General features: G+C 41.3%; 1 protein-coding gene across 2 annotated transcripts in view; it reads right to left on the bottom strand.

Annotated features, from left to right (window-relative positions):
• Positions 1 to 16099, bottom strand: part of gpc6a (glypican 6a) — a 191964-nt gene that overhangs the window by 49182 nt on the left and 126683 nt on the right. Inside the window, exons 5-7 of one of the 2 annotated variants that reach the window (XM_085403116.1) lie at positions 13577 to 13707; positions 11562 to 11705; positions 5929 to 5958 (exon numbers count right to left, since the gene is read on the bottom strand). In XM_085403116.1, coding sequence (XP_085259242.1) covers positions 5929 to 5958; positions 11562 to 11705; positions 13577 to 13707 — 305 coding nt within the window. The remainder of the gene's footprint in view (positions 1 to 5928; positions 5959 to 11561; positions 11706 to 13576; positions 13708 to 16099) is intronic. The other variant, XM_085403125.1, reaches the window with a different exon arrangement.

Genomic DNA, 16099 nt, shown 5'->3' with positions numbered 1-16099 from the left:
GCGAGCTAGTCGTTCTTTCAATATTATAGTGAAATATATTTTTACTCATTTGTGTGTTTCTGTGAAAATGGGAACATTAAAAAGCACAAAACCACCACAGTGGAAGAAAATATTTCACCGCTTAATACACGATCAGTGATGCATCATTTAGTGTGCGCTCTGCTAAGTTGGCAAAGTGAAAAAGTATTGGAAAAAAAGACTGCTTATTGTGAAGAATGCAGACATCCTTCGGCAATTGCTCAATTGGGCTTAGCATAAGAACGAAGCAAGACATAAAACTAAAAGGATACATGAAATGAAAGAGAAAGCTATACCAAATTAAGCGTGTTGAAGCAAAGGAACTGGTGCAATGGAAAACAAAGTAATGAAGCTGACTTTAAACAGAAAGGAGTTAGAAGGTGGCCACATTGATCTGTTGTGTCTGTCCATGTTCATTAATTCTAATTCATTTTGTGAGACAGGTTTCTGTTGAGCGAGCATGGCTGATTACACATCAGTCACTGTCAGATTTTCATCACTTTTGACAGACAGAATTACCTCTGGACAGTTAAATTCATTGCCCTCTACATAGTCATAGAGGGTAGTCCTGAGACAACCAGTTCATACCATCCCATTATTGTAAATTCTTTGTTAATAATAAGTATTATATGAAGATTTAAAATAGGCCTGGTGAGGTGCTGGACTGGCTAAAAGTTTTCCATCTCAGTCTTTAGTTTAATTTAAACTGAGGAGTGTGTTCTGTACGTGAAAACAGACCCACTAAGACAGAAAATCTTCTGCACTTGTGTGGTTTCACCCCATGTACAAAATAGAGATGAATTATCAGTGAATTTTACTTTTTATCTCTCAGATCCTTTGAGTTAATAACATGTGTGACCATCTGTGTGAAAAAATGCATTAACCCTTGTGTGGTGTTCGTATTTTTGTTACTCAGCCAGTGTTCATGGGTCTGGTGGACCCGCTAGAGTTTTGGCTTTCCAAATTAACACTATCAAACAATTTTATGTTAAATTACTCAACAGATGTTTACTTCATCCCAATTACAAGACATATGAACAGCAAACATGGTTAATTTTTTCCCTTTACCTTTGTTAGATCACATTTATGAATTAATGTGCTTCTCGTTTTTCTTTTATATAAAATGTTATAAATAAATCAGTTATAATCAAGTGGAGTGAGTGGAAAGACACAACACATTTACACGTGAAAAAATAATTAATTGTTTAATTTTTCTTTTGAAAAAAACTGAACACGGGTCTCACAGACCCGAACACCATACAAGGGTTAAGTGAACTCAAATTAACTCAAGATATCACCCTACAGACTACAGACATGGATACATAATGTCTCCCTTTAAACACACGTATAGAGAGAATCACACGCTCTTAAGTGGCTAAACTATAGCGCTTTCTGTTCTATTTAAAAAAAGAAACTGAGTCAAGACACTGCTGAGATTCTTTTCCCCAGATTTTTGTCAGCATAATCTAAAATAGAGTTTAGAAACCCCAAAAGCACTCAAGCCCTTTGGTTGTTACTGCTTCTAAAACATTAGCTCAGCATGCCCAGTTTTCCGAATTAGCATGCCAGTGAGATTAACTGGTCTTAACACTTGTTCTTTTTTGCCTGCTGATCTGCACAGGCTATTAAAGAGAAAAACTGTAGAGAACAGATCTGCATTACATGCCAGAATTTCATTAGGGCTGTAACTCGATCCATTTTATGGCATGACTCATGGATTTACCCAATTTGGCTCTGCTACCATCGGTCATAATTGGCAGTTGTGTCTACAATTGCACTGGGCGGAGTGATTTCTATATGACTGATTATTCTGGCAGAAAGAAACTTTCATGTGGGAATAGTGATGCCGGCTGCCATTCAGAAGCTGAGGGATGCTCAGATCGACTCTTTTCATGCATTCAAATTGACAGTGTGTTCAGCTAAATCTCTATAAATCCCTCCATTCTTTCAGTATACTGTGGCTATGTAACAGTTGCACAATAAAGTACATATAGGTTGATGCCTTTCAGCACTGGATTACCATGATTGATTAAGAAATAAAACAGTGATCATTTATTTAACACTTTTTCCTTCCTGAGAAAAATGCCATTTGCCAGATCGTTTCCTGGCCCGGGCACTCTGCTAAAAGAATGTGAAATGGAGCATGGAGAAAGGCCTGGCCACTGCTAATGACTGATTTACTTTCTTTTCAACTGCATCCCCATTTCAACAGTGCACAACAATAAACAACCCATTAGGGAGACTCAAAATAGTTAGAATTTAGTCGAATAAATCAACAACTGAATCATCTAACATCCATCATTGTTTTCTATTTTTTTTTTTTTTGTTGAATGGAGGCACCGACATTAATGCCGGGTCAGCAATGCTAAGCAGACAGAGAACAAAGTAATTTCTGTCAGAACTGTGCTATCAGACATCTGTCAAAATAAAAACAGAATAAAAATACTACAAATGCAAGGAACACACCATCAGCATCCTCTTAAATCTGAACATGGAACACATGGTTGATGATATGCTCAAATACTGCTGTGTATACTGAACAAAAGGCTTTAGTGCAACACTAAATGAAGAGGAGTCGGCTGAATGGCAAGAACAACATCCAGGCTATCAACACCTTCACTCTGCCGGTGGTCAGGTATCCTGCTTGGATAATACGCTTGCCAAAGAAGAAGACAGAAGCCACTGATATCAAGAAGAGGAAACTCCTTACAATGCATGAAGGTTTCAACCAAATCCAGCACCCTGAGACTGTATGCTAAGCGGAAGGAAGCCGAGGTCTAGTGAGTGTCAGTACCAAAGTCCAGGATTAGACAACGAACATCCACGAGTACATCAGGAAGATAGGGACAACTGACCATGTGTTTAGTGAATACCTAACGCAGCAGAAACCCAAGAAAGACGAGGAGCGAGAGGAGGAACCGTCATGGAAGGACAGGCCCTTGCACGGTGGTCCTGGGGTCTATCACACCAGGCAAGACCCCAGGTGCAGGCTGTGTAAAGATGCCCCTGATACAATCCAACACATAACAGCATGGTGCAAGATGCTAGCAGGCAGGGCATATATGGAACGCCATAACCAAGTGGCCAGCATAGTTTACAGGATCCTGTGAGACTTCCAGATACAGACGGACAAACTGGTGATGGCTAACCAACCGGAGATAGTAGTAGACAAGCAGAGGAAGACGGCCATAGTGATAGATGTAGCGATAATGAATGACAGCAACATCAAGAAGAACAGTGGTCCTAGTGGTATTCGGAGCACTCAGTAAAGTGACCTCCAAGCTAGGCGAGTGGCTCCAGCAGATCCCAGGAACAACATCTGAGCTCATCCAAGGTCCCTCAAGCTCTCAGGCAGAGGACCCAATATATATAAGCAAGACGGTGAAGCTGCCCTTGCTCAGTGTGAGAGGAGACCTTCTTTGAATTACAAAGAGTTCATTCAGTTCCAGTAATGAATGAGTCATACAGGAAGACATATTTCACTGAAAGCACGCTATGGCCACACCATTCATATATATCATGCATTGTCAGTAAATTAGGATTCAGTTAAACCCCAATTAAGCTTCAAAGAAAAAAAAAAGAACACGCTAGCCATCAGCTCAAAAAGGCAGTGTTTTTACCAGTAGCTGTATTTGTATATGTAAGCCAGGACAGATGTGTGCTCAGCTGTTAGGACTTTGACAGTCTGAACCACCGAGTTAGGCTTTCAGCTTAAAATCATTCAGAGTGAGGCAGATGAGATAGTGGAGTACTCAATATATATCGTAGCACTAATTCAGCATTTATAATGCCTTGGGCCTTAACGTCAATATTTTAGTTCTTTAGTGTTTTGGTCTGAGTTTGTAAAGCTCACAGCTTTTACTTCAAATACCACAGACAATTGAAGAAAGACTGCGCCACTAAACTGCACCTTTTGACCATTCCTTGACTTGAATGTGTGCTGAAGTCAGTCCCAGACACTGATTATGTAATCAGCAGCTGCTTTTACAAATCAGACCGTAATCACATCCAGAGTGTGAGAGAGAAGCGAAAAAAGGACTCAGACATTTCACCTTCCAATCGAAAGCACAAAGACCTTCAAATGCTGAATGTTTGAAGACTTCAAGAGTTTGAAGACTTTTGGAAGACATTACCATCACAATTATTTAGAAAGAGTTTACATATTCTTTCTGATTACTCTGGTTTTCTCCTACAGTCCAAAGGCATGCTTGTTAGTTAATTAGTGATTCTAAATTGGCCACAGGTCTGTCTCTTTGTGCCCTGCGATAGAACAGAGACCTGTCGGGAGTGCACGCCGCCTGTCACCCTGTGACAGCCAAGGGATAAATAATTAATTCATTACAATCAATGCCTTTCATGCAGTACAGTGTGTACACTAGGGTTGTCATGATACTAGAATTTCAAACTCAGTACCGATCCCCAGAAAAATACTTGCTACGCCAAACCATTTTTCACAATGGAGGAAAAAAAATGATAAAATTGACAGACATATTTTAAAGAATGCATATTTCCTGTGGTTCTTGGCACTATATTTCATTGCTAATTAAATGAGGTTATCAAGGAACTTTACACTGTTTCTGTGTAGATGCTGGTAGACTGCTCTCACCTTCAATCTGCATTATTAGTAAATCAGGACTTTAAGGGAAATATATCACTTTCTATAGACAAATAACTACATTATCCCGTTATGTGAATATTAATATTACAGACCAGTAGAACTGATAACATTTACTGCCGAGCTCCAAGATTAATGTTGTTATGTTATTATTAGCCATTGCCGCTAGCTGCCACCTGAACAATAACAGGAGGGGAAGGATAATGTGGGTGATATTTCCATCGGCTAACTGCAATGTGTGTGTGAGACAGGTAAGCATTCAAAATAACTCAAATACTTCAACATTGTCTCAAAATTCTTGATAAAGACTGAAATGTCAGCCTTTAAGCTTCGCCAAGCTTGTTCTATTCAGGTGTTTAGCTGCTAGCGTTATGAGGGGCTCTGTGAAGATGGCACTGTTAATATTGCAAATGAGTATCTGATCCAATAGTAATATTTAGCATCAATTAGTATCCAAGGATCAGTTTTTTGACAACTCTACGCGGCACTAATGCTGCCTTCTGTACTGAAAAAAAAAAAATCAAGTATTGTTACCTTTCCAGAATTTTGTTACCAAAAGGTGCTATAAGACATACCTAATACATGCATTTTTAACTTCTATATGTAAGTGCTAAAAAAACACAAAGAATATTAAACTTGAACTTATGTAACAGACTGAGTCACTGTTTGCTACAGCAGCTAGACTAAGTACTATACAGTAGCTGTAGCTGTAGCTGCGTATATCAGCAATTTTGCAGTTCTTTAAGTCTTTCAGATTTTCCTGGATGATATATGATAGACTCAATTAATTTGCTCAGCTTGTCTACACCTATACAAGGAATACAAAAAGTCATGCACAACACAAGCAAAAACAATGGGGAATACTCATGCATAAAAGGGTCGCAACAGGGTTAATGTGAATAAAACCTACAATACAAACAAATAATTTAAAGCCTCAGATCAAGCAGAGCAGCAGTAGAAACACAATATAGGAAACCCAAAGAGAAAGCCATCCAACGCTGTAGGGCAAGTTCTGACAGCTGAACCATCTTTCTGCCAATGTAACCCATGTTAGACCAAATGTGAGGCAGAAAAACACAGTTGTAAATATTGGTTTCAGCTGTTCATAGTTTCAGTGTAGTTACCAAGTTACCAAGAAACAAAAATACTAAGTAAAAATAAAGCAGACATGCCACAAACAAGCAATCAATATCAGTTCTAAATAATGTGGCAAAGTGAAGCACTATTGGCAGGTTGATTAAAACACCACGAGACACATGACATTGTGAATGTAAGAGGAGGAATGGAAAGCTTACACTGTGTTGCATTGTCCTCCAGACAGCCCTCTGAGAGCAGCAGAGAAATGAAGAAGAAAGAGATTTAATTGGACATCAGAGAAATAGAGAGACTGAGAGAGAGAATAGGGCCAAAATAATGACTAGTTAGTGAAGCAAAAAGTTAAATGATAAATGGTGCTGCTAAAATATTCTATTCACCAGCCTATGAGATTGAGTACCTCAAACCATTTTATTCACAATACATTTTCCAGTGTGAAATCAGCTGCTATCAAGTCTGATCAATGCACAGATCACCACCTGCATACAAACAGCAGCCTAATGTGGGAACGCAGGCTGAAGTGGTCTAATGACAGTGGTTGTTTCAAGCAATGCAATGCAATCAGTTTAGCAAAGTACGCCAACTTTTTAATACTTCAGTGTTTCACATGTATTTGTACTGTAAGTATTACACATAACACACCTAATAAATTTACACAGTGAGATGCAAGTACATTGAAGAACGGGTTAGATATGTTTTCCTGAGCTACCCAGTTCCCACTTCTTGGAACAACTTTTCAAATCTTTTGCAAGCAGCAGGCTGGAGTGCATGTAAGCATACATTATTAAAGATAGTGAAACCAGTGGGTTTTCTCTAAATGCACTTTTGCCTTTTAGATTTTTCCCACACATTTTAATGTGCATGTTATGAATCAGAAAAAAGTGGATTTGGTTCTAATTTTCAAATGAGGCCTGAGTGTAAAGATACGGAGTGTTCAAGAATAACACTTTAAAGGTTCTGGACATCTTTTATACAGTCACTGTGGTATTCCTAACAATTACAGCTATTTTTGGAGTAAAGACTACTTATGGAGACTCTCTGCTGCCTGTAATCACGTCTCTGCTCCTTCCTTTTTTCCATTTTAATCCCATGGAACAACTTGCACAGTTGAAGATTATAAAATGTACCTTTTATTTTAAAAGACAATACTGTGTTTAATAAACAGATTTACTTGTTGGAGTGAGGATTACATAAAAAAAACATCGTCTAAATGGATTGGCGAGAGGAAAAATTCACAGCATAAGGAGCTATTTTCTAGCCTGTGTGAGTGCACACTTCAGCTGATATTCTGTTAGTATTACTTCACAATTGTCTTTTAACTGAATTTACTTAAAGCAGTAACTGTCGAGAAACATAACATATTCATTAAAGATTTGGTAGAAGGCCATATCGTGTTAAACAGCAGGAATAGTAACAATTTCAGACTTTTATGAGTAAAAAACAATAAAATATATCCACTCATTAGGTACACCTTTTCAACTTGTGTTAAAGAATAACACAACTATCTAATCAGAAGGTCACAAAGCAACAATGCAATGCATTTAGGGATATACAGATGAGTCCAACTGAGCATCAGAATTGGGAAGAAATGTGTTTTGAACGTGGCATGGTTGCTGGTGCCAGACAGGCTAGTCTGAGTATTTCAGAAACTGCTCATCTCCTGGGATCCCCCCCTCCCCAGAACTATCTCTATAGTTTACAGACAACAGTCAAAAACGAGAAAATATCCAGTAAGATGCAGTTCTATGCCTTGTTGATGCCAGAGGTCAGAGTAGAGTGGCTAGACTGCTTCAAGTTGATAGGAAGGCAACAGCAACTCGAATAAATACTCGTTACAGTCAACGTATGGAGAAAGGTGTCTCTGAATGCACAACACATCAAACCTACAGCAGCAGAAAACCACACCTGGTGCCACAGAAGACTGGAAAAATGCCACCTGGTCTGATGAGTCTCCATTTCTGCTGAGACGTTCAGACGGCAGGGCCAGAATTTGGTGTAAACAACATGAAGGAGGATTGTTCCTTAGCATGTCTATCTCTTTATGGCCACAGTGCTTTATGTTAGGCATGCCTACTCATACAAGTGTCTCATATCCATAAGAATAAGTCAGCTTGACATGAAACACACACAGCTTAGTTAATATCAGGTGCATCGCTTTTGCTGCTACATGACAGCAGCACATATTTTGTAGCAACAGGGGAAAAGATGAGGAGTCGTGGGCTGTGAGGCCCGGTTTAACATCGTATCAACTTATGGGCTTCTGCGCAGCTCTATAGCGAAGCTTGACGTTGACAGCCTCCTACACAATGTGCCTCAGTAGCATCAGGGGGCTCCGCAGACCTTTTTTGTAGCCTCAATTAATGTCTTAGCATTTTTTCATCATTCTGACGTTTGGTGGGTGGATGTTGAATCTTTTGTACGCTGTTGTTCAAGATGGCGCCGAGTATGGCAGCCTCGTCGCGAGCTCCCCCAAGCAACGGCTTTTTTCTGTGTTTAATTTTACTTTTCCTTTATTTTTTCACGAGCAGCACTTGTCTCCTTGTGTACGACCGACAAACCTTACTGGACATAAAAGACGGTCTTTCTTATAACTTTCCGGAGTTCAAGTTTTGCAACACGGACGCTCCGTTTGCAGACCCCCCATTCATCTCACCTGAGACGCCTTTGTTCTCTGGCCCTGGAGGCCGCAAACGCCGACGCAGAGGGAGAAGATCTGGCGTTCTGGTTCGACTGAGACGGCGCACTTACAGACCACCGTTACCCAGTTTATTACTGGCTAATATGCAGTCTCTGGAGAACAAGCTGTGCGAGCTTCGGGCACGGATCTCATTCCAGCGAGAGATGCGGGACTGCTGCGTGATCTGCCTCACAGAAACCTGGCTATCGGACAAAGTACCGGACTCCGCAATACAACTGCCGGGGTTCTCTGTGCACCGCGCGGACAGGTCACAGGATCTTACTGGGAAAAGTAGAGGCGGTGGTGTGTGTTTCATGATCAACAACAGCTGGTGTGATTATGCGAACGTGCACCCGGTCAAATCCTTCTGCTCACCGGACCTGGAGTACCTGATGATTAAGTGCCGGCCATTCTGGCTACCGAGGGAATTTACAGCAGTGATTATTACGGCTGTTTACATTCCCCCACAAGCCGACACTGACCGTGCACTCAGGGAACTGTACAGCGCGATCAGCAGCGAGGAAACCGCACACCCAGAGGCAGCGTTTATCACAGCCGGAGACTTTAATAAGGGAAACCTGAAGAAAGTCTCACCAAAACTCCATCAACACATCCTTTTCAACACACGTGGAAACCGGCTACTCGACCACTGTTACACCTCTTTCCGGGATGCGTACAAAGCCCTCCCCCGCGCCCCATTCGGCCAATCAGATCACTGCTCCATCCTGCTCCTGCCCGCCTACAGGCAGAAGCTGAAACAGGAAGCTCCAACCCGGAGGGCGGTGCACTGTTGGACGGACCAATCGGAGTCTGCGCTGCGGGACTGTTTTGATCACGCGGACTGGGAAATGTTTCACGTGGCCGCCAGAGACATTGATGAATACACAGACTCAGTCTGTGGATTTATCAGGAAATGCGTGGAAGATGTCGTCCCATCCAGAACAGTCAAATCCTTCCCAAATCAAAAACCCTGGATTAACGGAGATGTTCGCGCGGCACTGGCGGCACGGAACACCGCCTTTGCCTCCGCGAACACATCGGACTACAAACACGCACATTACCAACTCCGGAAGACGATCAAAGCAGCCAAACGTGAGTACAGGGACAGGGTGGAGCAACAGTTTGACAACCCTCGGAGTATGTGGCAGGGACTAAACACGATCACAGACTTTAGAGGGAAAACCAGCACACCGCAGACCACGGCCTCTCTGTGTGAGGATCTAAACGTATTCTACGCTAGATTCGACACAGCGAACACCATGAGACCGGACAGTGTGCGCACCGCGGATGACGTCAGTGCGCACACTGTGTCTGAGGAGGATGTGCGGAAGTGCTTCAGGAAGGTGAACGCACGCAAAGCTACTGGTCCGGACGGGATTCCCGGCCGCGTCCTCAGGTCATGCGCGGCTCAGCTGGCTGGAGTGTTCACGCACATCTTCAACCTTTCCCTCTCTCTGTCTGTAGTCCCAGCCTGCTTCAAAATGGCCACCATCGTCCCTGTACCCAAATCCTCCACCATCTCCTCATTGAACGACTGGCGACCTGTAGCCCTGACCCCCATCGTAAGCAAATGCTTCGAGAAGCTGGTCAGGGACTTCATCTGCTCTGCACTACCCAACTCACTGGACCCTCTACAGTTTGCATACCGCCACAACAGGTCCACTGATGATGCCATAGCCCTGACACTACACACTGCCCTGTCACACCTGGAGAAGAGAGACACGTATGTGAGGATGCTGTTTGTAGATTACAGCTCAGCATTCAATACCATCGTTCCCTCGAAGCTGGACAGGAAACTGCAGGATCTAGGACTGAGCAGCTCCCTCTGCAGCTGGATCCTTAGCTTCCTGTCTGACAGACGCCAAGTGGTCAGACTGGGCAGCATCACCTCATCCCCCATCACACTGAACACTGGTGCTCCACAGGGGTGTGTACTGAGCCCTCTCCTGTACTCACTCTACACCTACGACTGCACAGCCACTAACAACTCCAACATCATTGTGAAGTTTGCGGACGACACTACAGTGGTGGGTCTTATCACCAACGGTGATGAGACGGCTTACAGGGAGGAGGTCAGCGCCCTGACCCACTGGTGTCAAGACAACCATCTCACCCTCAACGTCGCAAAGACAAAGGAGTTGATAGTGGACTTCCGGAGGTGCAGAGAAGTACACACCCCCATCACCATCAACGGCGCTGCTGTGGAGAGAGTGAGCAGCTTCCGGTTCCTTGGAGTACATCTGGCTGAGGATCTTACGTGGTCAGTACACACAAACAAAACAGTATACACATCCAGAAATGCATACACTATTATATATTGTACATATATTTATTAGTTTCAGGTTGGCCATTCTTGTATTTTGCTCGTTTGTGTTGTTGTGTTTGCACATCTCTGTTGCTTGTGGGGCTCGCACACAAGAATTTCACTCGCATGTGCTGTGCCAGTGTGCCTGCACATGTGATGTGACAATAAAAGTGATTTGATTTGATTTGATTTTGAACATTTTGCACATTTTGGGATAAGGCTTGGGCTTTACCCTTCTCTCATGCTCACGAGGAATATGTATTAAACAACATGTCCAGCTTGTGTTGAAAAAGCGTGTGCTGTTGTGATTTTTCTCTGTAACCATCAGCAGTGAGTGAAAGAACAGAAATATTTTAAGTCCGAGTACAGCAGCAGTGGAAGTCACACAGCACCTGGGGGCTATATGGACTATATGAACAAGCCTCTATTTTTTCTGGCCTTTTGACATGAGCCCCAGTAAGTCGACCTTAAACTCAGCATGCCACCACCGAGTCTGCCTCTGCCAATAAAATTTCAAAAACACTCCACTTCTGTACAGTGGAAATCAGTTGAGCTTTTGAAAAATGTGAGAAAGGAAGCGTGTTCTGCATCCTTTGTTGGCAGAATCCTGACTTCTTTACTGGAAATCATCATGCATTAGCACCGCATGAGTTAGGCTTTAAAGTCAAGGCTTTGTATTCGAGGTTTGCTTTAGGAATGGATCAGTTCTTCCACATAAATTATTTCATCTTTCAGTCATCTCTGGAGCTGTTTATATCACAAAGGTAATTATTATTTCATTTAATTTTTATAACTGCATTTTTCAATCCAGGTTTACAGTACTGGCGAAATTATCTAGTCTCGGTGCATACCAGTCTATCCAGGCTTGTTCCAGCTGCAGTGGTTGGCCTCTCCTCAGGGGTGTAGGGCCTGAAACGCCCACTGAACACATCTGAGATGCCCCGCACAGACCTGCCTATTCCTGATGGCTTTGGTTGGCCACACCCTTGAAAGACCTAAAAACAGAAGAGAGGTACACAAAGTTACCGCAGAGAAAAGGCAGACGCCAGGGAAAAGAGGATAAACTGCCCAGTTTTGTAATAATAATGCAATATTTCCCCATAATAATGACAGCGAACTTTGCAGTGATAAATAATTTAGTTGTCAGCATTCAGAGGATGCACAAAACTGCACTGAGCCAGGGCTGAGTCTGTTACTTTGTAGATTACACATCCATTTTGATCCCACAAAACTTGTACTTTGCTCTACCACTGATATTTCTCCCTCTGTCAATTTGCTCTCAGCACCATTTCTGCTCTGTGATTTGAGACAGCCAAACTGTAGAGAGCCGTCCTGGAACCAATACTGTCTATCAGTGATGAGTCTCTTTTTAAATGAAGTGTGATATTGTTGGGAGAAAAGGAATTAACCCTTGATATGTTGTTACTCAGTCGTCCTAGCGAGATATAAAATTAAGAAAATCTGACATCTGACCAGGATTCTGTGTCGCATCCTTGTTTTGCATCCACGTTATCACAAACTACAACTGAAATGAAGCTGTCAGCGTACAGAAGAGATAAACGTAATAGGCTAATTTTATTCTAAACTGCAAATAGGAAAACTTTTGGGAGAGGAAAATGCAGAATTGTAGCATTTTGTAATATTTAGTGTTACATGGCTGAGCGATACAGAGAAAGTAACTACCCGGGAACAATGTAAACCCGCACACACATTGGCTTTTTTAAAAGGAAAGTTCTTAAATTTAACAAACAAAAGTTCAGTTGTTTATGCTTTGAGAAGTGCAGATTCACCACTGGAATCTCGCATTAATCAGTGTGTGGCTCATAGAGGTTCATATGAACAGCAGATTGCTTTAAAGGCCCAAACAAGACACCTCCAAACAGCACAGCTCATTAGCATTCATCCCTGGCACGTTTACTGGCCCCTGGCTCAGTAGTGATGGAGCACCCTAATGTATTAGATGGCTGTCATGACAAGAGACTGCTTTTTTCTAATATTTAGCAATTCTTCACCATGATTACGCTTCCAATATCTTGTACATCGCACAAGCAAAATGTTTTTCAACAGGTTTGAGGAGCAGTAAACGAAGAACAAGACAACTCAGGGAAATGGTCAAAATGTGAAAGATTATAATCTGACACCAATCTGTCAGCCAAGCACAGCCTCAGAGAAGTGAGACGTCAAGCGCATTGACAAGGGGTTAAGTTGGACATTGACAGCTGTTTGATATGGGAGACAATGTGACGGCTAATTCACAGTGACTTTTGTAACTCTGGCATGGAGATGGGCCACACGTAACCATCAGAATAACAATGATGAAGTGAAAAAGCTGCCTTTTGACAAGAAAGGCAGTGAAAAACCATCCACTGTGTGATAATATCCTAATTGTGCCACTTCATATTTAAAATGTGCCAAGAACAATTTACAATATGAAGTCTAAAGAGGACAAAGACAGAATTAGCAGCGAAAACGTTAATATGTCCTGTCCCAAATTTTAGATATGCGAATACAATTGTGATGTTTAGGAGACTGTGTTATGTGTAAAAGCTTGTCACAGGGTTCCAAATATATGTTGCATTTACATTGCACAGATTGACATATTTCTGCTGAATCATGCAGATTCATATGAATAACAAAATAAAAAGGGACAATGAGATGAGAAGTTGAGGACTGCTAATATAGTCCAGTTATTATGCTCATTATTTCCTGGATGAGATATTAGACAAGGCAATTTTTTATGTTACTTGTGGTTTTACACTACTTAAAAATGTACACACTGTTTATCAGGTCAGATATTGTGTGTGTGTGAACACTGTTTTCAGCACAAATTCAACAAAGTCAGCACAGCTTCTTCAGGATACAGTACCTTGGCTGACACTTGCATGCTGTTGTCCTGCATAGTCATGATAGCGTCAGAGATCTTGATGTCAATTGGTTGTATAACTGCTTCAATATTGGAGGGGCCTTGCAGCCTGTCTGCCACCAGCAGCATGGCATCTGTCAAAACACAGAGGACACATGTCAGTTTAGAAATATTTAACACAAATGGATTGGTTCTCCATTATGAGTGAGTATCAGTATGTTAACATTGCATTTGAGTATTATCAGCTTTCAGCACAAAACCCTCAAAGTATTAAGCTCTGCGACTGCAACACTGATTTAAACAACAGGGCAAACAACTGTCTCGAGATTGTCTTGACAACCAAAAATTACAAATCCGAAAAGGAACCTGCATTTTCCATTGTTTTTGTAGGTTGAAATAGTACATCAGGTAGAAAATAAGTAAAACTACTTGCAAATGAATCAGCCTTTTCATGTTCAGCGACATGCGATACAGTTCAGTAGGAAATATTAAAGTCAGAAGTTTTTTTTGTAGAGGAAAGAGGGAAGCATCATCATGGCAACTATGACAACAACGTTTAAAAAGACTGGCAAAGATTTTTACCCAAACAATGATGTTTTTTGATGCCTGACCTTAACCAACTAGCTTTACTTCTCACATATGAATCAAACTTGGTGTAAAAGTCAAAAGAGTTTAATCCAGCACTGCCAAACCAACATCTAAATGTTGACTTTTAATTATAGATTTTTTTTTCCACTTTTTAATTCAATTCAATTCAATTTTATTTATATAGCGCCAAATCACAACAACAGTCAGTTCAAGGTGGTTTATATTGTAAGGTTTAGACCTATGAGACCCTACGAGCAAGCGCTGGGCGACAGTGGAAAGGAAAAACTCCCTTTTAACAGGAAGAAGCCTCCAGCAGAACCAGGGAGGAGCAACCATCTGCCACGACTTTAATCTAGTTTTATGACTAAAAAAGGATGAAAATATAGTAATGACATATACAGCAAAGTAAATAACATATAATTTAAAAAAACAAAACCAAACCCACACATATTCACAAACACTGGCAGGCTCTGTGCCTGTTTTTTCCCCCAGAAAAACATCATACGACATAGGGTATGATCATGAATTTTAAGCAAAAACAAAATACTCAGCTGCCAAAACATGCCGCTTGTCTTAATTTAATTGCTGCATCTTCTTTTCTTTAAATGTGTCAGAATATTTTCAGTGAATAACATCTCTTGAGACTCCGGTGGCTACTGAATGATGCACCAGGAATGATTAATGAACTGATTACCAATCATCTCGGGACCTAAGCCAACACATTCTTCTTCAGTGGATTGTCTCTTTTTAAACAACATGACATCTTGATTCATGGATCCAAACAGTTCCACTTTAGTCTCGTCACTCTGTTAACAGAATCCTTCAATCTACAGGCTGATCTGTTACTTTCGTCCACATTTAAGTCAGCTTGTGTTTTGTTTTACTCGGTAAAATTGTGCAGCAAAAGTGCCGTCATGAAGTCCCTGCTTGCAAACAAAACAAAGAGTCTTAAGGCACTTTAGCAGTGTTTTGATTCTCGCGTGTTTCGCTGTGAAGACAGATACTCTGCTACATCTGGTAGATGTTCACAGTTTTGATTTCCCATGTGAATTTTGTAGCCTGCTCTCTTTTCCAGCAACACACCTATAAATCATCGGTGTCATGGCTTGTGTTACTTAAGTGTCTGTGTTTGTATTTTATTTCAAAACCCCGATGAAACCTTCCAGCTGAAAAATATAGCTATGTAATATTTCCTTGACAAAGTCCTTGCTTGTTTAGTGTTCTTCTTATACTCTGCAGATTCTTTGTTCTTGCTTTCATTAAGTCTTTGGCAGTCGTGTTTATCCAGGGAGGTTTCCTGCTGTACAGTGACTTTAGTATCATGCTGCCAAAACTGTATCTTGGAATTTGAAGTCTTTGAGCAATCTTTAAAAAAAAAATGGTTTAGTTAAATAATTTCTTATCTTAGCTTTTGAGACAGCACCTTTATCTTATCCAGGTTTGCTGCAGAGCTTGGACACCTGCATAGGTGAGAATAATGCCTGTACCACAGGTCGGTCTAGAGTTCCCAGAAGCTTAATTATCTTTTGACAGCCCTATATTACAATTTTTCCTTTTTAAAAGAAGGTGGTGACGCTCTGGAAATATAAATAACAGGGTCAAAACCATAGATCCTTCTCACAACACACCAAAAACACCCAATTTCCCATTTCAGTGTTTTACAAAGGCATAAAAATGTCGCCATCTCTCTTTCTGACATGTCATTGGTTCTTGTGCCGTGCATCTGCGCGCTGTTGTTTTGGACCCTCTACCACCTGTAGGCTCTGGGCAATATTTGCTCATCACTTCCCAATTTTATTCATAGACTATTTGTGCAGAGTGATGAGCCTAGATGCCAAGCTCTAACAATATTCTGCTGCTGTAAGAAATGAATCATTAGGTTAATTTGCAAATGTTCAGTGACATAACTGAATATAGGAAGAGCACACCAGAGAGGCT

This window comes from Rhamphochromis longiceps, linkage group LG1, assembly GCF_057381845.1.
Source record: "Rhamphochromis longiceps isolate RC_006_pf linkage group LG1, R_longiceps_female_GT1.1, whole genome shotgun sequence".
Lineage (NCBI taxonomy): Eukaryota > Metazoa > Chordata > Actinopteri > Cichliformes > Cichlidae > Rhamphochromis > Rhamphochromis longiceps.
The sequence above is the reverse complement of the archived record's forward strand: the minus strand, read 5'-3'. Positions and strand labels throughout refer to the sequence as shown.